Raw genomic sequence first — 20,496 nt, 5'->3', positions numbered from 1 at the left:
CTCATTTTCATTTAGCAGACTGAACAGTGTTCACTAAAGTTTTCTACCAAACCTCTGAAGAATTCACAGATTCTATTTCTATTTCTACTAAGACCAAGTTGCACTAGTTTTACTCAGTTTTCTAGCAAGTTGAGCCATTTGCATCGGATTATATTAGGGGAATATTAAAGTACAGAAAGTTAAATGTGAATGCATGCCACACTTTCCAGATTTTTCTTTGTAAAAAAAAAGTGTTGGAATACTGAGTCATTTTACTTTGACTTTGCACATTTGTGAAACCTGGTGCTGGTTTATCACAATTAAAAATGAAGGGGATAACACCTTTGCAAGGTTTTTTATTACCAAGTAGATAAATACAGTTAATATGGACTTTTTATTTGCATGCTCACAGTTCAGTGACCTCGGTGTCACGACATTTATCAGTAAAATCTAAATTTAGACCCTGATGGGTGTCAAGAAGATCTGAAATGACTTTATTCATTTTGTCTTCAGTATTACTCTGTCCTTCTTTATGTATCATTATAGTCTGTCAACTCCTTTATTTCTTAAAATGCAAAATATCAGAAGGGATCGACCTGTTTGTATTTAATTCAGTAACACATACAGTTTACACAGTGGAGCCGCATATTAAACACGGGCTTGCTTCCTTGAAGCTGAGTCAACCCGGATGCTGAAAATGTCAGTGTGTGATGTTGAATTGTGACCAAAGTGGCAGTGAAGGGAAGAACCCTTTCATCCCATCACTGTGTGGTTAGCAAAGACGGGTCAGATTACATGTGGAAGCCCTGGAAACCACCTTCCTCCAAAAAGCAAATATGTCAACATATCGCTCAGGGAGTGCAAAGTCTGACTCATTAGATAAGAGGTCGTCTGTCCCACCTTTGGCCCAGTTTTCTGTCCGTCTCTCCCACTCATCCTTTCTGGGTTTGCCCTTTGAGTGACTGCCTGTCTAGAAATAAGATCTTTTAAAGGCAGAACTCAGACACGACAGAGAGAAATGCAGCACCGCACGCTCAGAGCGACTTTTTTTTAATTAACAAAACAAATTTTCATCAGAGCATTTCAAAAACAATCACATTGCTTTTCCGCTTCTAATCTGATGCAAATTCGCTCGCAGCTGAATCTAAACTGTTGCTATCTATTTTTTTAACAAACGGATAACAAAACTGACCCGTAGCTTCAAAAAATTAGCCGTTTGAATCAATATTTTACAAAACCACGTGGCGACACTCGTTCATTTACTGAGACGTATTCATGTTGAAGTGTTTGTCAAAGACATAAGCGAGTCACGTCAATCACATCCGTGTAAGATTAATATCCTCTTTCAAATAAAAAAATAAGACAAATAAGAAAAAAAAAACACTAAATACAGTGGATATAAAAAGTCTTAGGCACCCCCGTTCAAATGTCTTACTTTTTTTTAAGTAAAAGGACGAGACGAAAAGGAAAAAAAAATAAAAATTCAAAATATTTTCAGCAACTACTGCTTGAATGAGAAAACCTTCAAACTAATCCTTGAAGCTGAAATCAGAATTTCAGCGCTCAGTCTTCTATGGTCCATTGCCTTGATACATCTTGACGTGGCAATACCGGCCTACTCCACCTTGCAAAGTTCTCTAAATCTGTTGAATTGTAGGACTTCTTTTGTCCACAACACCTCTTCAACGACCCCCACAGAGTTTCTGTAGCTCTGTGTTTCTAAAACTGACATTTTTTACACTAAACCCATTCATTTCTTCCTGGCACCAGAAGGAAACGCAGCCACTCATGCTTGTGGCGAAGAAGTAATCCTACAACTCCCTTGGCTCGAATCGATTCGTCGACAATGTTTTAGGAGTTTTACGGGTGAGATGACTTTTGAGAACCACTGTATGTTTCAAGGGTAAAACAGGAAGGATCAAGAGTAAATTTCCCCGTCTGTGTAAACAAAAGTCCATGACAGTTCTCTCCCTTATCATTAGCAGGACTGATTTAATCAGGGCAGATTTTGTCATTTCTTACATGTCGTCGGCATGGGGTTGTAGCCCAGTGGTGCGATGGGGATTCAGAGTCACAGTAGCTATGTTGCCGGTAATTGGGTCTACATGGAAATGACTGCTTCCATCTTCCTGACTGCTATTCAGAGACACGGAGTCCAAGCCGGGCTGTTCCTGTTCTTCCGGAAGCTTCTTCTTCATTGTCAGGTCTGTGATGTCTCCCAATCCCCGCTCCTCGGGGAACCGCTGGTTCAGTGGGTCTGATTCATCCTCGGCAGGGAAAGACGGGTCGATAACACGCATCACACGGGAAGCCTGGAGGTTCTGTAGGGACCGTGACTGGACTGGAGGAAGAGGAGACAGAGGAAGAAATAAATAAGGTTAAGCCTCTTTGGGGCCCTGCTTGTTATTATGCTTTCATAATACTGTGGTTGACGAGCGTGTGAGCGCGTTTGCCTTGGCGCAAAGTTGCGAGCATGTAAAACGCCATCCTGAGACATCAAAGGCTTTAAAAGTTTTAAGACTTTCTACTGTAACAGATTCTGAAAGCACTGTTAAAAAAAGTAAAATAAAATAAATTTTTCCAGGGTGAAAAAGATGGTTAGGAAAATCAAGTCTGATCCTTTTTTACCCCGGCCTCTCTTTTGTTAGAGGTCTTTCCTCCATGAAATGCTAAACGCCATAAGGTCCAGCTGATGTTACTCCCACCTCCAGGACAGGAACTGGCTGGCTGCTGTGCACACCCTGCATGGTTTTTCTCATATTCACATTTTACCCCATGCAGTGTACCCTCATCATCTATGAAAACTGCAGGTAGTACTTCTAATGTCATCCCTTCTGTAATGGTTTTCATACAGACACTCTCTTATGACGGCCGGGTTTGTGAAATCCACGGCTGAACGATGTCCTTGCAACAAGTTCTTCCCACCTGAGCTGTCAATCCCTCCAACTCCTCCAGAGTTACCATGTGGGTTTTGGCCGCTTTTCTGAATAATGCAGTCTTTACCAGACCTGTCTGTTTCTTTTAAATGGCTTGTTTCCAGGTTTGAACAGTACAATGCTAATGCATTTTAGATTTTATTTATGAAGAAAATGTTCCAATGCGTAACCAAGTGTAATGTTCTTTCCTCTTCAAAATTGAACACAGCACATGTAAAATTCATTGAACTTTTTGGTTGTAATGCAAAGAAACGTAAGGAAGTTCAGGAGGTATGGCTAACTTTGAAAGTCATTGTAATAGAGCATGCCTTTTTGTTTGCCTGAGATTCTAACAATTTCCTCTGCTGCGATTGAAACATGCTGGATTATTAAACTCACTTCTGACTGGACTGAAGTCACTTTGGCTGACCTTCGAATCAGAGAAAGGCTTGAGACTGGGGACCAGGATCAAACAGAAGGACAGCAGAAGCACCTGGAAAGTAAAAAGTGAAAACAAGAACACAGAGATAGAAAATGATGCTGTTTTTTTTTTTTTTATATTTTTCTGCTTTGGAGAGAATAATACTGTATGTGTTTTCTATTGTGTGATGTAGTTTTTCAGCAGTGCAAGAGTTCTGTGAGTGGAGGCCTATTTCACTGTTGTGGGCAAATTGACTTTTGCTTATATGGTGCATTTTCCTTCAAACGGAAACGTTGCTTTTCAGTTCACATATCGTTGCTATGAGCATTTATGCTTTCCGGTTTAGAGAATGCCATACCAGTACACATGTCCCAGTCTGGACTGGCTTGTTGGATGAGTTCATGACCAGAGCTTGCAGCCTGCGGAGCTGCTCCATTAGAGACCTACAGAAAGACAGAAGGAAAAAGGAAACCCAAAGAGAACGGCCAGAGAGAGAGAGAGAGAGAGAGAAAAGGTTTAACAGAAAGAGAATGAAAGCGGAAAGAGAGAAAGTATTTTCAGAGTCAGAGAAATCAAATGTCCTAACAAATTGGAGCAGAAGAAAGGGCTGGAAAATAGAAGTTCAATTTAAAAACGACTCACATGTTGCATTTTTCCAGCTGGGACACCTTTCTTTGCAACTCCTGGTTGTGGGCACTGCAAGCAGCCATGCTGGAGGGAGAAATGAACGGAAACAGTACGACAGGTCATTTCGAGAAAAAAAAAAAATCAAGAAGAACTGCGTACTTAAATCTAGTCAAAATTTCCAATATAACATTGAGATTTGTATATGTTTTCCTTTCATAAACAATAACCTGACTGGGTTCTCGTCAAGTCTTGTTTTTGTAAAAATTGTTCCTGACACCTACAACGAACTGAGTTGATAAAGATAACAGAAATAAGTTATTCTAATGGTTAGTTTTTATGTATTGTTTTCCCCATTCCAGCTGTCTGTTAAGAGAAACAGGCTTCTTTGTGTGATATTTATTCCCCAGGCATATCAAGTGTGCCTTGAGTGATTTTGCTTAAAATTATTATTTCCTCGCCTGGGATTTTCTTCCTAACAGAGTAAATGTACACAAATCAAAGGTTAAAAAAAAGAAACATTTTAACATGAGATTATACTGTTCTTTACACATTTTTGCCAATAAGTGTGTGGCGGTGGAACAGATTGAAATTCTTGAAATGAATTCCCTCCATTTTTACAGACAAGCTAGACAGCTGTTGAAATGCTAAATCGCATCCTGATTTAGGATGCACATTTCAACGTGCTGAGTTTGACTGATGTGCTTTGTCCTCCCAAAGCTGACTGTTCACAGGGAGCTTCACGGCCTCAAAGCTGATTGATTCGGGAAATATCTGTGAATAATTCTTCCGAAAATGCTAAAGAGCAGCAGCCGTCCTCTAATTGTTCTCAGTTTGAATCCCCCCCTATCGAAACCTTCCTACCCGACTCGACCTGGACTCTTCAACTTGTAACTCGTTGCTCTTTACTTGATAAGGTCTGCAGTGAGTCATAATAGGTCCAAGAACTACTGTCATGTTTTGCATTTAACTTAGCCTTGACGTTTGGTGAAGAAGCGCTCCAGAGGTCTAGTTTGTCTGTATTAAAGGTTAACACATACATATTTTTTCCCCCAGACTTAACTTAGGGAGGGGAAAAAAGTCAGCATCGAACCGAGCCGATGATGATGATGTTGATGATGCAACATTTGCGTTAAGTAAAAACAGACAAAATCTTTTAAGACGTGATAAAAGTATAATAAATATAATAAATTAATCATTTCAGAAATGTTATTTTATTCTTATTAAGATTCAAAAACGTCAAGCAAAAAAAAAAACTCATTGTCATTCATGTTGTTGCTGGCGTGTAACTCGGCGCCTCACCGGCTCTCCAGCCCATCAATATACTCCTTCTTCTTCTTCCTGCTCTCCTGGGCAGACTGCTTATTACGAATCTTCCTGCGTATTTTCTTCAGAATCCTTTCCTCATACTGATTGACAGAGGACACAATATTTACATTTTCAGGCCCGAGCAGACTGGACTCAGAGTGAGGTAACTCACAGCAGTTTACCTTTGTGAGCGGCAGCTGGGTGGGCAGGGTGACCCCCTCCTTGGCTAAAAGCTTCTTTTCATCATCGTTGAGAATCAGTTCTTGGATGGACTTTGGGGTTGGCTGCGGGGGCTGATGGCAGTCAAAACGTATAAAAACAGAAGGAAAAAAAAAAAAAGAAGTTATAAATATCACAATTGCTGCAGGATTACATTTCTCCCACCGTCTGCAAAACCTCTCCCTCTCGCTAGAGGCTCACAGGAAGTAGTTTAATGAGTGCAGAGTATCAGGCCACTTTCATCACCCTCATTTCATGGCCACTTCAAAGCAATTATGGTGTGAGAATCTGAGCTGGATTCTGCCACTCTCTCCCTCATCTTATTAAACCGGGATGGGAAGATGAGATCAACACGCAGAATGAGCCGAAATCTGTTTCCTCTGAACACCTTCTGGATTTGCAAACAGGTATTCTGTCTGCGCCCGATCTCTACTCGGTGACATTAACAAGAAATGAGTGAAATGTGTGATGATGGAGCGACAAACCGTTTCCTCTATAAAAACCAGATTTTTCGTAACTGCAAAAGTTTCCTCGAATAAATGAGGTCGAGTCATGAGGGGATTGTCACGTTCAGGAGGCTCAAGGAAAAGATCGACCTCCACACAATGCTAGCTAACTCAGATCTTTGGGTTACAACTCCCCTCTGAAAACAGCCCCTGTGTTTGCTGCATATTCAGCAGATCCTTCCAAAAATAGCAACAAAACATGAATAAAAACAGGGATCTAATTTGCATTCCAAAGGCCTTTCTATGGGAATCATGTGCATTCCTACGGTTGTTTCCGCCAAAGTACACAATCGTGCAGAAGAAAGCCTAAACAAGGTCAGAATCAAACAGCAATTTGATGCCCAAACCCCCTCCCAGCCGTACCACCTGTACCAACTCCGCTGACTCTGCCAAACAGACCCGCGGCTGCACCTACCGGCTCTGGTGTGCCAGACAGCAGCAGATCCTTGACAGTCAGAGGGTAGCCAGATGACAGTGGTGGTCGCTGTGCATCTGATAGATACTGCGAGATTCTTGCTCTCCCCATTGGAAAGCCGAGCTCCCAGCCATCTGCTCCCACACAGAGAGGCAAACATTGATCAGACAGGCAAGAGACGAGAAAATATGGTGTAAAAAAAAAATGCATAAAAAAGACACAAGCACTGTCGTTTTGTCTTCCTGGGTTAAACAATACATGAGTTACAAATTACCTTCAATGCTTGAAATATGCACTGTTTTATTCCATTGGTCCAAAATACCTACTTATCCCAGATATGTTGTCAACTACTGTGCAATATTTCAGTTTTATAAGAAGAGTGTTTATATTTTTGTGATATAAAAAAGATGAATCTAAGAAGTGGTATCAGTGTCAGACTCATTTAAGTTTTTTTGTTATTAGTTTTCATAGGTGTCAAGTCTCATTTTGACTCCTCCAAATGTTCTTCTGGTCACTGTGGACAACCATCTCAACTTCCGTCTTCTCTGACCATAACAATTTTCTCTTAAAGGTGCAAATTTCTGTCAAGCTTAAGGTTATTTCTTTTGTCCATGTGGTTGGTAAGCAGCAGTAGCAGTTTATGATATCCTGAACATCCGTCCCAATTTGTCAGTTCTCACATGGAGCTTTGGCAAATCCCTGATTTAAATTTTATGACAAATGTATGGACTTTTCCAGAAGTCCAATTTCAGTGAGCTTTATTTGGTAATTCACAACTTCCTATTTTAATATAATGCTGCACTATTGCCCGCTTCAATAACAATATGGCTACTTTTCTAATTTCGCTCTCGTCTACAGCCAGAGCAACAATTGTAAAGGTTTAAAACAACTGGAACTTTTACAAACAAGACCGATGAGCATCCATGTTTAGTTTTCCCATCATGCACAGTGAAGAAGATGCTAAGCAAGTGCTGATATTATTTAACTGCAGTAGAAGAAGAAATCACTTAACATCATTTATACATCTTTAACAGGGGTGCCAATGAAAATGGAAAGTGCCCTCGAAAACAATTTTTTTTAGCTGTTGGTGAGAGGAAATTCATTTACTTAAGATGTCCTTGAATTTAGTGGTGTATTAAAGACAAAGATCAGATCAACAAAACAAATTGTATCAAATTTATCAACATGAATTCAAAAATTACTTGGATCAGAGGAGACATTTGCTTCTAGGACTGCTTTGGCTCGTAGTGCTGCTCCAAAAAAGTGTGCGTCTGGAGGGCTTTCAGGGCGCTGAGGACTGTCCATCTGGTCCGATGGAGGGTCCTCACTGATCCCACTGTCACTAGGCGATGGGGACCACAGCGGTGAGGCTGACACAGAATCACTGCTGCTCAGAAGGGCGTTGAGAAAGTCATCGTCCGCCTGTCCAGCTGGCTGTGGCATCTGTTTGGTAAGAGAAAAGAAAAAAACATAATAAAAACCAACTGCTAGCGTTAGGCGGTCCTTGTGGCAACATAACACAGAGAGAGATGAGACAATGTATTGAAGGCAAAATCTAGGCAGCATATAATGATGGAAGCATGACAGAGTTAATTAGAGATGCAACAGCCTCACAAACATTTGGCTCCTGAAATGGCAGGCTGGGAGGGATGCCATGCTGTCCTATTTCCTCGTGACGCAGGATTCCGTCGTTTTTATCAAACAGCCAGTCGAGCAGCTCTGAGCAGTCAGAACCCTGCAATTAAACATTTCAGGACATTTTGTCTTTTGTCGTCTTGTATTTATAGAAGCAAAAAAAAAAAAAAAAAGACAAATAATGGATGTATTATTCTACAGATGTCTACATTTATCTATGAATCTCTTTGATGAAATTATTTGATAGATATTACTTGGAAAACTGAAGATGTTTTTCAGTTTTCGATTAAAGTTCGATCTCCCTTTGAGCTTGAGCTTTTCCTTTGTGGGGCCTTCCAATGAAAAACAACATTTATCTGACCAAATATATAGTACAAAAACAATATATCTGCGTACCTGCTCTGGGTAGTACTCTGTGGATTCCATGTTTGGGTGAAATCTCCAAAACTACCGAATCCCTGTCAAAATATCCACGCTTCTTCGCTGCTTTCGTTTAAATCCAAGCTTTCGGTTCCTCTAAAGATTCCCCACTATATTTCTCAGCTCCTCTGCTTAGGTCCAGAGTTCAAACTCCAACACAACACACCCAGCTGACTGGCCAGTTTTATCGTCATTGGACACACAAAGAGATATCAGCAATCTAATTTGCAGCGCAGAGTACACAACTCATTAACTTAACAAGCTGGTCAGTCTGGAGCCTGAGGATATGAAATCTCCAGTAAGAGGAGATACACAAGAAAGAGCAAAGTCTGGAGCTTCCTTTTTTTTCTTCTTCTTCTTCTTCTTTGATAGTGCACTGACACAATAGGCTCTGACCTTTCGTCCAGATTTGTAACACAATAAGGACACAACAAGTGGCTTCCTTTGAAATCCAGCAATCAAAACAAGTAGTCATTAGGAAGGTTTGGTTGAATACAATTGACAGTTTTATTAATATTGTGCAGATAATTAGCTGCTGAAAACAAGTTTGGCTGAGTGTCCTTGCGTTTAACAACAGCTGAGATGCAGATGCAAATTAGAGCAATTACTTTGCTATACTAGCATGCCTTATCGGGTTTAAAATGTCAAGAAAGTAGTTTTTCTCCATTCGAAATGATTACTTTTCATCAATTCATTTTCAGGTTTCACCTTAGTTTATTAAAGATTGCAAACTTCTTTTTCCATTATGTATTTATTTGGGTACATTTGTTGTAGCTGTCAGACAAAATAATAATAATAATTTAAAAAAAAAAATTAAAAAAAATTAAAAATTAACCATGCTAACTTAATTATCATAGTTTGTTTTGTTATTAAAAGTCATAAGGTAATGAATGAAATGAAATATAAGACTGAATATTAAGTTGCTGTGGAACATAATTATCTTACGTGTGAATATAAAGTAAATCACACAGACATGCACAATGTCTTCACCACTTAAAGTGCATTAAGCATTTTATCTGACTGAATGTTGTGGTCAATCTAAATTATCCCTGGCGCCCTGATAAAAAAATATATTCATACCAATAAGATGTTTTATGGATAAGTGAGAGTCACGACTGATTTCCATCTCAAAGATGATACATTATAGAAATACTCAAAAGCAGGAAGAGTGACTGGAGTATAAAAATTCAAATCAACAGACACCTAAAGGCGCATTATGGAAATGTTGTGGATTCAGGCAGCTGAATGAAAACATCCATATTTTTTTCGTTTTGTGTTTTGTGAGTATATTAGGGATGTAAATTTAATGCACTCATTTTGATTAGTTAATTATAGAGAGTTTAACTAGTTAAAAAAATTTAATGCAACTTATCAAGGGTGGTCAGAATCAGTGATGAAAAACAGAATGGATGAAAACTTTCAAAGTTAATCAGTCAAGGCTAATCTAATAATTATTATTATTATTATTATTATTATAAAAAGTTAAATATTGTAACTTTTTTTCTTCAGAGGTGCTGTAGGAACCTTCTCAAAAGGGTCTAAATGCAGTGAGTTGCTGCTATGTGATTGGCGGATTCTGAACAAGGGAACCTAATTAAGTAACCATTAAGTGTATTTATTTTTAGTACTAATTTAGTACTTATTTTTAGTACTTTAGTACTATTCCTAAGGAATAGTTTCCAATAATCTTTTGAGTGAGACTTCCAATAAGTCTCACTCAAAGTTTTTCCAGTAAATCTTAAGATGTCATCCACATGGAAAAGGTCCAAACCTAAAATTACCCAGAAACCCAAATGGACCAAACCACAAGAAGAGAATACAATAGCTGATCCTCATACTTTATGAGGATCTGAACAATTAGATAAAGACAGGATCTGTCAATACAGAGCCTGCCTTGTAAGAAGGAAACCAGGAATTACATGAAGCAACTACCATCATTTCTGCAGTGGAGAAAAGAAGCTCAGTAGTTGAAATTTATTAAAAAAAAATAAGCTTTTTTTGAAATAGCATTTCTAGCTTGGCAGAAACACTAATAGTAAAACCAGTCATCTGGTTGTGTAGTGTCAGTGTCCTGTGATGACTGTTCTAAGTTTTCATAAACGCGGCATCGTGTAATCATTATTGCCTCGTTATCTGATGAGTAAATAGCTCCAAAGGGCAAAACCTCTCAAATTAAATCTCTGGTTAAAAAGGAGCTAGTGTATAGCTTTTACTTTCTCTGCTAATTCATCAATTAATTTATTTTAATTTTGGTGAAACTACAGCTGCTCTGAAAGAGATGGCACATTATTTCTGCCTGCGTCAAACACCAAACAATGTTGCCTGTCCAATATGGCACCGTTGGAGAATCAGGGAATTTTACAATCGTCCTTATTGAAGACAATTAAATATTTCACCAGAGTTCCTGGTGTTCTCACTTGTGTACTGGACGCACTGCTGATGACCTGGAAGATAGTGGAACAGCACGGTACAGATAAGAGTAGCTGGACTTTTAGCATATATGTTCTGTGGCAACAGAATATAAAGAATTCACAAAAAGTTAGGGATATTTGCCTTTCGGGACAAATTTCACTTTGAAACTAAAATGAAACTAAAACTCAATGTGACCTTCACACAGATAAGGCTGAATGTGAATCTTTCAATGATTTCTTTCAACCTTTTATTTAGGTTGATGTTTCTTTAATGTATTTTTTTGTTTGTTTTTTAAATTGGGTGCATGAGTTTTATGTTATTGTGAATTTTCTGTAATGAGCAGAGGGTCAAAATTATACATACTGCACTGACAATTCCAATTTACGTGTCAAATATAACCTAATAAAAAATTTTTGGACAAAGATCCTGAATAAATACAGAAAGATGTTTTAAATGATGATTTCATTCACTTAGGGGTGATTATGTTTTCCCAGAGAGCCACGTCAGCCCTGGCAATCACTGTTGGCGTTAATTTTGAAACTCGCCTGTTTCATGTGTGATTTATGAGTGAAGACATGCGACTTAAAGGTGGCTCAACTTTGCCGACTTGACAAAACAGTGTTGTGAAAGAGTTTAGATCATCCAGTTGATGGTTGAGATAAAGCTAAAGAGTGCCGACGTTCTCGTCCTTCATCAATATTCATGAAGTTGTTGTAATTGACTCCGCATGACGCTGCTGCAACCACGGTAAATACTTGGTACTTTTAGATTTGAAAGTCTCACCTGATAGGTATTTTTCTCGAACCTACATAAAAAGACCACAGACAACGTATATGAATTTTATAGACAAAGCTTTTGCAAAAGGAGAACTTTCCGCCAACAACGTCATCAGCCGTTCACAGAAAGTTCTGATCTCCTTCCACGCGAGCCCCTGTTTTATTGTCAAGCAGAACAACCAAAAGGGGCAGTCAGGAAGAACAACAAAGGTCGTAAAACTTCTAACCTAAACAAACCAGCAACTCAGTTCCAGGTGTGATATCTGATCTACGGTCTGAGCCCAGTTCAGCTCTAGGTCAAACTAACACAAGAAGAATTTAAGATCTGGGAAACACAGAGTTAACTGTCTCACATGAAGATAAACAGACAGTCGTAACCTCCAGGTCAGTTTATACACACATAAGGAAGAGAACACTTTAAACTAAAAATCACAATAATACTGATTAACATTAGACTGAATATGAACTAAAGTAATAATGATAATACCAAAAAATATCTAACATTTCCCCCCTTTTTATCATTTTACTATGTGTGTAAACTTTATGCAAAAGCCAAGCATAGAAAATAAAAGAAAAGAAAAGAACCAATAAATGCAAAAGTTTTTTTTTTTCTAATCTAAACACAGAAAATACACAATGAATAAATGTAATATAATGAAATAAATGAAAAATAAAAGAAACAACAAAAAATCAAATGCAGGTTATTCATCTCTACAACCACTTGTTGTAGGAGTCATTCAGCAAATGAATTCATCTGTTTATTGATTACAGAACTTCATCACTGTTCAGAAAACCATCAGAACTCGAAACAAGTCATCTTCAGTTGTGTTAATTGTTTTAAACATCATATTTCGTAGGCATGGAAAAATGCAACCTATGAACAGGCAAAAAAGAATCAAAACACCCAGAATAGGTGTTTCAAGCTTCACCAGTAAATTCCACCATGGTCTGGAAGTGAGCCAAGAAAGAAAATCAAAAGGAGATGATCCTTGTGTTCTACTTTCTATGTAATGTTTAAGTTCTTCCAGTTCCTGTTTCATCAGGCACAAAAGTGCAGTCTTTGCAGACCCCTCCCTGAGAGGCTGTGAGGAAGTCCAGGAAAACACGATTTTGCATAACCATGTTTCTCAGTTCAGTCAGCTCTCTCACGGTGCCGTTGGCTGTGTACTGTTGATGAGTCGCATTAATTCATATTTGTTGATCTCAACGTGGTCCCAAATCTCTCCTAGATCAACCCACGGAAACAGGCTTTGCATGAATTTTTTTTTTCCGCCGTTCCAAATCCTGAATTCCCATGGAACTCCAGTATGTGTTGTGAGGCCTCCCCATCTTTTGACCTCTGACATAACTGTTCGTTTGGAGCGGGTGTGTAGATCATTCTGTGCTTTCCTGATGAACGCAATCGGGTTGATTAGAGGCACCACAGCACACAGTCCTCCCCAATTTTTAGGCAAGAACATGTACGCTACATTCCCGCATATGAAGTACCAATCTGCCAACATCCGTGAGCCATAATCTCCTGGCACTATGGCGCTGCACAGTGTTGTCTCTCGTCTCCTTTTTGTCTTATGCGTGATGTTGAAACTCCTCTCCTGAAGCAAGTTGTCACAGTCTGGGTTATCCTTCCAGACTTTGTAGCCGGGGGTTGCCCTCTGACCCCTGCAGGCGATGCAGTTGATGTAATCCGGTGTCGTGTCGCAGTAGGTGTAAACTTTAGCTCCTGCTAACGAAATGGTCTCTGGTATTTTCCATGTGGCTTGTGGAAACGGTGGAAACGGAAGTACGTCATCCTCAAATGAACAGTTCATAGATCCAAAAAGTCCTTTTGTGGCATCTCCTGTCCGAAGTAGAACAGAAAAATCCTTTTTGCACCATTTGCATCCCTTTGGCATGGGGACGCTGAGTCGTGGTTGTGTGCTCAGGCCATAGAGACACATCTGTTTGTCATCAGTGATGCTCCCTGGGTGCAGACCTGAGTTGTGTGTGGCGATTGGTAGCTGCGCACACACATAGCAGTTCACCTTGTTCTCCTCGTGAACAGTCCTGTTCATCAGCTTCCACACAGATCGGTGCTGTCATGCAGGTGGAACTCAGGCTCGCTTCCTTCTCCAAACATCAGACATGCTGCAGTCACAGCGCAGTAGAAGATCCATCTGGCATATGGAGTCCCCATTGCTGCTGGGCGTGCAGAGATGTTAGAACCCCCAAACTAAAGAGTGAGGATCTGTCGAGTTTCTTCACTGGCGTTGAGACAAACCGCCCTATTGGTCAGGAATCCCTGTGTAGCCAGAAACTTCCCCGCCACTCCGGTTTGGGATCCAACACTCTCTGCAGCTTGCAGTGACTGAGATGTATCCAGCTGGGTCTTTCAGCAATCTTTACACCTGTTGGTGTGGTCATCAGCACCTAGAACGGTCCTTCCCACCGTGGACTCGCCCAGTTCTTTCGTTTGATGACCTTTATGTAGACCCAGTCACCTTGCTCGATTGGAGCGGCCTCCTGTACAGGAAGAGAATCATAAGGCAGTAACTTTGCTCTGGACACTTCCTTTAGTTTAAGAGTCCTGATCATATAATCTGCTAATGTCTGTTCTTCATCAGCTTTTTGTAAGTCTGGAGCAAACAGAGGCAATCTGTAAGCTCTCCCATGAATTATTTCAAAAGGTGTTAGACCATCAGCTGTCGGAGTGATTCTCATATAGAGCTTCACTAAATCTAAACGTTCTGTGGAATACCATGTGTTGGGATATAGTTTTGCAGATAGCCTTAGCTACCGTCAAAGCATCTGCATGCTTTGCTGGAACTATTTCAACCCATTTAGAAAAAGCATCAATCATCATCTAACAGTATTTGTTAACTCAAAAGTTCATAACAAAAAAAATTTTTATGTAAGAATTTAGTAGTTATATAGTATTACCTCACCATTTTCCCTTTTCCCCCCTTTTTACACATGGCATTGCCCATGTGTCACAATCACTTAAGCTTTTATAAAGTCTTTGGGAGGATTAGTAGTTAATGCAGGTGAACTCATAGGTTTATAGAAGATACTTTAGCAGACACGTATTTTAATTGCAGGGTTATATTTTGGTTTTTCTTTGTTAAACTCTAAATTAAATTTTTCAGTTAAATTCAACGAAATATTTCATAATATTTCAACTCTGCAATATCAATTATTTTCAACACGTAGAGATGTTTAATTTAGTTCCAAACTAGTAAATAAAACATTTGAAAATCTTCATTAGCTTAGAATCTCTAATACATTTTTTTGTTTAATTGGTGTAATTTAGTTGCATAGCTCTATCAGTTTTTTTTTTGTTTAACTTTTAATGATTATAATTTTTCTTCTTCATGGTTTCCCAACCTATGGCCCGTGGGCCCTAAGAGGATCACTGGTCCTTCTGTTAAGGACTGAGTTAACGGGTACAAAATGAACGATTTTATCTAACATTGTACCTAAAAACCTTTTAAAATGTTCTTTTCTGGGTAGATCATTCCTATATGCAAATAGGATTAGTGAGCACATTCTTTATCACAGCGGTGTGTGTATAACTTATCTCGCATTTCTCCACTGTCTCACTTCTCGCTTCCCCCTCCTGCTGTTGGCGTCGCTGCAGCTGGTCCTCCCCCCCCCGCCTCTCCTCCAGCTCCCTGTCAGTCCAACTGGCTCTGGTGTTGGATAAGTTGTCCAGACCGTCCCTTAGTGAATGTCCAGGTTGTCCACCAATGAATTTAGTTCCAGTTCAAACGTCCAGCAGGACTCCATACAGTAGTTTGCTGCATGGCAGTTCCCAGATGTCCAAGAATCAGGATCAGCGGACATCTTAGTGCCTTCAGGTGGCAGAAATCATCGTGTCCTTTTTCGCTTCTTTATCAACTGTCATTGGCTGGTGATCAAGGAGGGACGTCATCTGATCGGCAGGACAGGTTTGAGTTGAGGTCGGAGGTCAGACCCACCGCAGCAAGGCTCAAACAGAGGAAAAGGAAAGAAGCAAATAAGAGTCCATTAGGGTTTGTTTGGCTTTTTGTGTCTTTTTTCTTTTTACAAACATTTCCATATAACTTTTCTCTTGTGATCGTATAGTGTTTAGCCACTTATTACCCAATTTTTTAAGAACTCATAAATCCTTTCCTTATTCAAACACATATAAACATGAAACATGTTAAAAGCTGTAGTTTCTCTTTTATCCTGTACAATATTAACCTTTAAAATGTAAAATGTAAGTCTATGTTAACTTCATCTGTGTCACGTTTCACCAGAGAACAATGGATTTCTCTAAATTTGTCGATCTTAGTGTTGCAGACTGTGAGGTCAGCAGGCAGCCCTCCTCTCAAAAAGGCCTAAGAGAGTCAAGAGGCTGGAATAATATCCAGGTCGGTACCTTACTCTGACCTCTGACCCCTCCAGTTATACAGCCAAAGGATCATTTCACCAAGTTGGTGTTATAATCTGATTACGACACAATATATTAAACATTGTTCTCTGGGGAGAATTTTATTATTTTTATTTTTCAGCTTCTCCTCCTTCAGGAAAGTCATAATTCCACTTTTAGCATACAAAGAAGTTGTTCCCATGTTTTTTATTTCAGTGAGACGTCTCTCAACTGGTTTTTCTTTGAAAGTGTAGGAACACTAAAAAACAAAATAAACAAACAAAATAAAACAAAACACCAGTATTTCCTAAAAATAATTTTATTTCTGACTTGTGAGGCTTAAACTTAATTTTTAGTAACATTAAAAATTATTTTGCATGCACTGGTTTCATACCGAAATTCAATTTCTTTTATTTATTTATTTTTACTTAACGTGTAACAAGCTGAACTTATGTCCACCATTTCATCAATTTTGTCTGGTGGTTTGTCTTTTTGGGGTGTGGTAGAGTCTGATCATGCTGTGTATTTCTCCTGTTTGTGGTCCCCTCACTCCACCATCCCTCTTGTTGCCCCGTGCAGCATTCTTTGAAGGGCAGTTTCTTGACCAGTGGCCAGTATTGCCACAAGTCCAACAGACATCGTTGTCCTTTGGTTTATGACTTAGGGGTCGCTGCCTAAAGTGACCTCCTTTGCCTCTGTTTCTCCCCCGGCCTCTTGAGGGCCGCGGAAAACAACAGAGGTGTCTACTTCTCAAAAATCCTCCAGATGAAAAACATCTGATCCTGTTTTTTTTTTGGTTTTTTGACTACTTTTTCTGCATGACGTGCCCACGTCATCAGCTGTGGGACTGAGGCAGCATCATATTCAACCAGGTGTTTTTTTTGATCCAGCCCTCAATTTCAGGGCGGAAACTCAACATTAAAGCGTTTTTTTTTTTTAGTTGTTGTTGATATACGCTTTTTAGTCCTTCATCATAAGTGATCCCACTGTGAACTTTGAACTCCTTCTCAAACCGCAGACGAAAATCGTCTACGTCTTCTCCAACTTTTTGTTTAATCCCTGACAGATGACTATAATTTGCCTTTTTACGAAAATTTGTTCTAACTCTTTCACACAACGGATCCCATTGTGCTTTAAAATCATCAGAGAGAGCAGGGTTGGCTCCTTGAGGGTATGGAATTGGAGCTAAAATATTATTATTAATTGCTTTCCCTGTATAATTTCCCCTCACTTTTGCCCAATCTTTTCCTAATGAGGACATGGCTGCTTCTCCTGCTTCTACCCCATTTAGTCTATATGAATGGATTAATCCAGTCATGTCTTCTATCCACTTATCGGGGTCTTCTGTTACAGGTGTTATTCCTTCTACAGCTTTTCTGGCCTCTTTTAAAGTCCAGGGTCTGAAAACATAAATGTGTTGCGGCTGACCATCTCTAGGATTAGGATTTGGGACCTCAATCATTGGATATTGTTCTGTCCCTTCAGGACTGTACATAACTCGAGGAGTTCTGTACTTTCTCAGATTATATGAATGTCCCTGACCACTTGGACCTGCACTTTCTTCATTGTATAATGGTGGTGGAGAGACTGGGAGAGGTGGATAAATTTTGGTAGGTGTGAAAACTGACTCTGGATCTGTGGTCAGTTTGGCAGGTGGGGATCGTGTTAGAGTGAGAGTTGGAGGAGTTGAGGGTAAGGTTGCCTGCTTGCCTGGGGAAGGAGTTTGAACTGTTCTAAATATGGGCTCATTTTCTTCTGGTACTAAGACAGGAGCAGATGGAGCTGCTGCAGCGGCCGGGGGAGGGTTGGTTGCAGGAGCTTGTGCTCACCGCACCACTACATCATTCTGTGTGCTTAGAATGACTTTATTATCTTTTGGTCTAACAAATAGGTTTTTTGCTTCTACAAATTTTTTTTGTCTTTAACCTTTTTAATTTGTTCTTTCCGGTCTATGGCTGCTTTTAACCATAATTTAGCACATCTCAGCTCATCCTCCTTTTTAGCCTTTTTTATTCCCGTTTTTCTTTCTTCACTACTCTCCAAAATTCCAACAATTGTTTGTCATTGATCAATTTTTAGCTTCCCACCTATTTTATATTTCTTTTTCCATTATTTAAAATCAATTTTAGCTTCAAAAATGTTTATTTATTTAAATTTAATCCAGGTTCGTTGACTCCTAGGGAGTCCTATGAACTGGAGATCTTTTCAGTAGGCCAGCAATTAAAAATACTTTGTTGTGGTATTCTCCGCTTCAACTCTGTCGAGTGGGAGAAATCTTGCCTTTTGCATCCACAAGAGGTTTGCTATTTAACCCCACTGTTTTTATATGAGGTAAAATACTGAGCAGTATTTAAACCTCCAATCACTCTTTCACGCACACACACACATCAAAGCAGCAGACAAACAGCAATATCAGCACAGTAATAACAGAACAGTAATAATAAGCTAGGACTTACCCTTAAGAGGTGTCCTCTAAATAAGGAGGCTCCAAGAGCCTTACCTTGTGCCTTTAGTTGAAACTCTGTCAACTGGGACTCTAACCCTTATAACTTCTTTAGTCAAGCTGGTATCTGACAAGAACTCAAACCTTTCTTTAGTCAAACTGATATTTGACAAGGACTCAAACCTCAGAGTTTTAGCAGAGCGACATCATACAAGGATACTCAAACCTCAGAGTTTTAGCAGAGCGACATCATACAAGGATACTCAAACCTCAGAGTTTTAGCAGAGCGACATCATACAAGGATACTCAAACCTCAGAGTTTTAGCAGAGCGACATCATACAAGGATACTCAAACCCCAGAGTTTTAGCAGAGCGACATCATACAAGGATACTCAAACCCCAGAGTTTTAGCAGAGCGACATCATACAAGGATACTCAAACCCCAGAGTTTTAGCAGAGCGACATCATACAAGGATACTCAAACCCCAGAGTTTTAGCAGAGCGACATCATACAAGGATACTCAAACCTCTAAAATAGTCATTTTAAAATTCACCTACGTTTCTGTAGTTTTCGGGTTGTCCAGTCGGATCTCGTCACTCCGCCGTTGGCAGACAAAGTCGGACATGTGTCGCTGGCCCAGCGAAGAATTTTGCTTCCTGGGTCTTTCTTTCCAGGTCCTGTTGACTCTGGCCGTGCACGGATTCAGCGCGTCTTCCTCTGCCTGTCAGCGGGGGTTGAGAGATCCCGGATTTCGGCACCAAATGATAGGTATTTTTCTCGAACCTACATAAAAAGACCACAGACAACGTATATGAATTTTATAGACAAAGCTTTTGCAAAAGGAGAACTTTCCGCCAACAACGTCATCAGCCGTTCACAGAAAGTTCTGATCTCCTTCCACGCGAGCCCCTGTTTTATTGTCAAGCAGAACAACCAAAAGGGGCAGTCAGGAAGAACAACAAAGGTCGTAAAACTTCTAACCTAAACAAACCAGCAACTCAGTTCCAGGTGTGATATCTGATCTACGGTCTGAGCCCAGTTCAGCTCTAGGTCAAACTAACACAAGAAGAATTTAAGATCTGGGAAACACAGAGTTAACTGTCTCACATGAAGATAAACAGACAGTCGTAACCTCCAGGTCAGTTTATACACACATAAGGAAGAGAACACTTTAAACTAAAAATCACAATAATACTGATTAACATTAGACTGAATATGAACTAAAGTAATAATGATAATACCAAAAAATATCTAACATCACCTTAAGTCACAAGTGTCAAACTCCAGTCCTCAAGGGCCGCTGTCCTGCAGTGTTTAGATATGCCACAGGTATAAAACACTGGAATGAAGCAGCTTAATTACCTCCTCTTTGTGTAGATCTGTTCTCCTGAGCCTTGCTAATGACCTAATTATTCTATTCAGGTGTGCTGCAGCAGAGGCACATCTAAAAGTTGCAGGACAGAGGCCCTTGAGGACTGGAGTTTGACACCCCTGCCTTAAGTCATCTAAACAATCTGTTTCTTATTTGGGACAGAGAGTTCAGGCTTTGTCTTTTCTGACCACAAAATCCTCTTCTGATGGCATTTGGCTTGTCTGTGAGATTCAGCTGCAGTTTTCAGTCTGGAAAGAAGAGTGGTACCATCGAAACATATGCACAAACAACAACAACAATAAAAAAAGAGCAACAAAGATGTTTAATATCTTGAACAAACCAATTTTTCTTTTCAAATTACAACTTACAAATTTTACGGATTTGCATTAAAACTGCACAGGATATGTTCAAAACTTGAAACGTTACACTTCCAAAGAAAATTCCAAATTTATTTAAGAGCATAGAGGGGCAAGGTGTGACCTGAGAGGAAAATGCAATTTAAAGCAAACATGTCTTTGCAGCACTCTTAAAACCTGTTCATTTTAGTTTCTGGAGTGTTCTTGTGGAATGGCTTAGACAATGTAAGAAAATTGCACAATTTGAGATAATAATACAATTTGTACATAAATAATCTTTATAAAAGTGAGTGAAACAAAATCTCATGGTACTTCAGCTGTTCTG

General features: G+C 39.5%; 1 protein-coding gene across 2 annotated transcripts; it reads right to left on the bottom strand.

Moving 5' to 3' along the window:
* Window positions 1-1,013: 1,013 nt before the first annotated feature.
* creb3l3a (cAMP responsive element binding protein 3-like 3a) lies at window positions 1,014-19,786 on the bottom strand. Of its 2 annotated transcripts, none has more exons than XM_088004894.1 (10): window positions 19,705-19,786; window positions 8,006-8,122; window positions 7,590-7,830; window positions 6,388-6,521; window positions 5,430-5,540; window positions 5,242-5,348; window positions 3,958-4,026; window positions 3,674-3,758; window positions 3,294-3,387; window positions 1,014-2,320 (listed from the first exon to the last, which is right to left on the bottom strand). In XM_088004894.1, exons 3-10 carry the CDS (start codon window positions 7,828-7,830, stop codon window positions 1,998-2,000), a joined length of 1,164 nt encoding a protein of 387 aa, XP_087861020.1. In that variant the 5' UTR covers window positions 8,006-8,122; window positions 19,705-19,786; the 3' UTR covers window positions 1,014-1,997. The 2 variants fall into 2 exon arrangements, with proteins under 2 accessions (XP_087861020.1, XP_014839205.1); XM_014983719.2 differs by lacking the exon at window positions 19,705-19,786 and adding an exon at window positions 8,419-8,578.
* Window positions 19,787-20,496: the final 710 nt, after the last annotated feature.

Source organism: Poecilia mexicana, unplaced genomic scaffold (genome assembly GCF_051168715.1).
Source record: "Poecilia mexicana isolate PSO_F unplaced genomic scaffold, ASM5116871v1 scaffold_4, whole genome shotgun sequence".
NCBI classification, from domain to species: domain Eukaryota; kingdom Metazoa; phylum Chordata; class Actinopteri; order Cyprinodontiformes; family Poeciliidae; genus Poecilia; species Poecilia mexicana.
Note: the sequence above shows the minus strand (reverse complement) of the source record. Positions and strands in the feature narration are given on the sequence as shown.

Excerpts from the sequence above, each read along its gene's own strand:
- creb3l3a (XM_014983719.2), bottom strand. The coding sequence starts at position 8,448 with ATGGAATCCACAGAGTACTACCCAGAGCAG. Across the intron at positions 7,831-8,005 it reads TGCCATTTCAGGAGCCAAAT|ATGCCACAGCCAGCTGGACA; the intron begins GTTTGTGAGGCT and ends CTTACCAAACAG. Across the intron at positions 3,759-3,957 it reads CAGCTGGAAAAATGCAACAT|GTCTCTAATGGAGCAGCTCC; the intron begins GTGAGTCGTTTT and ends GTCTTTCTGTAG.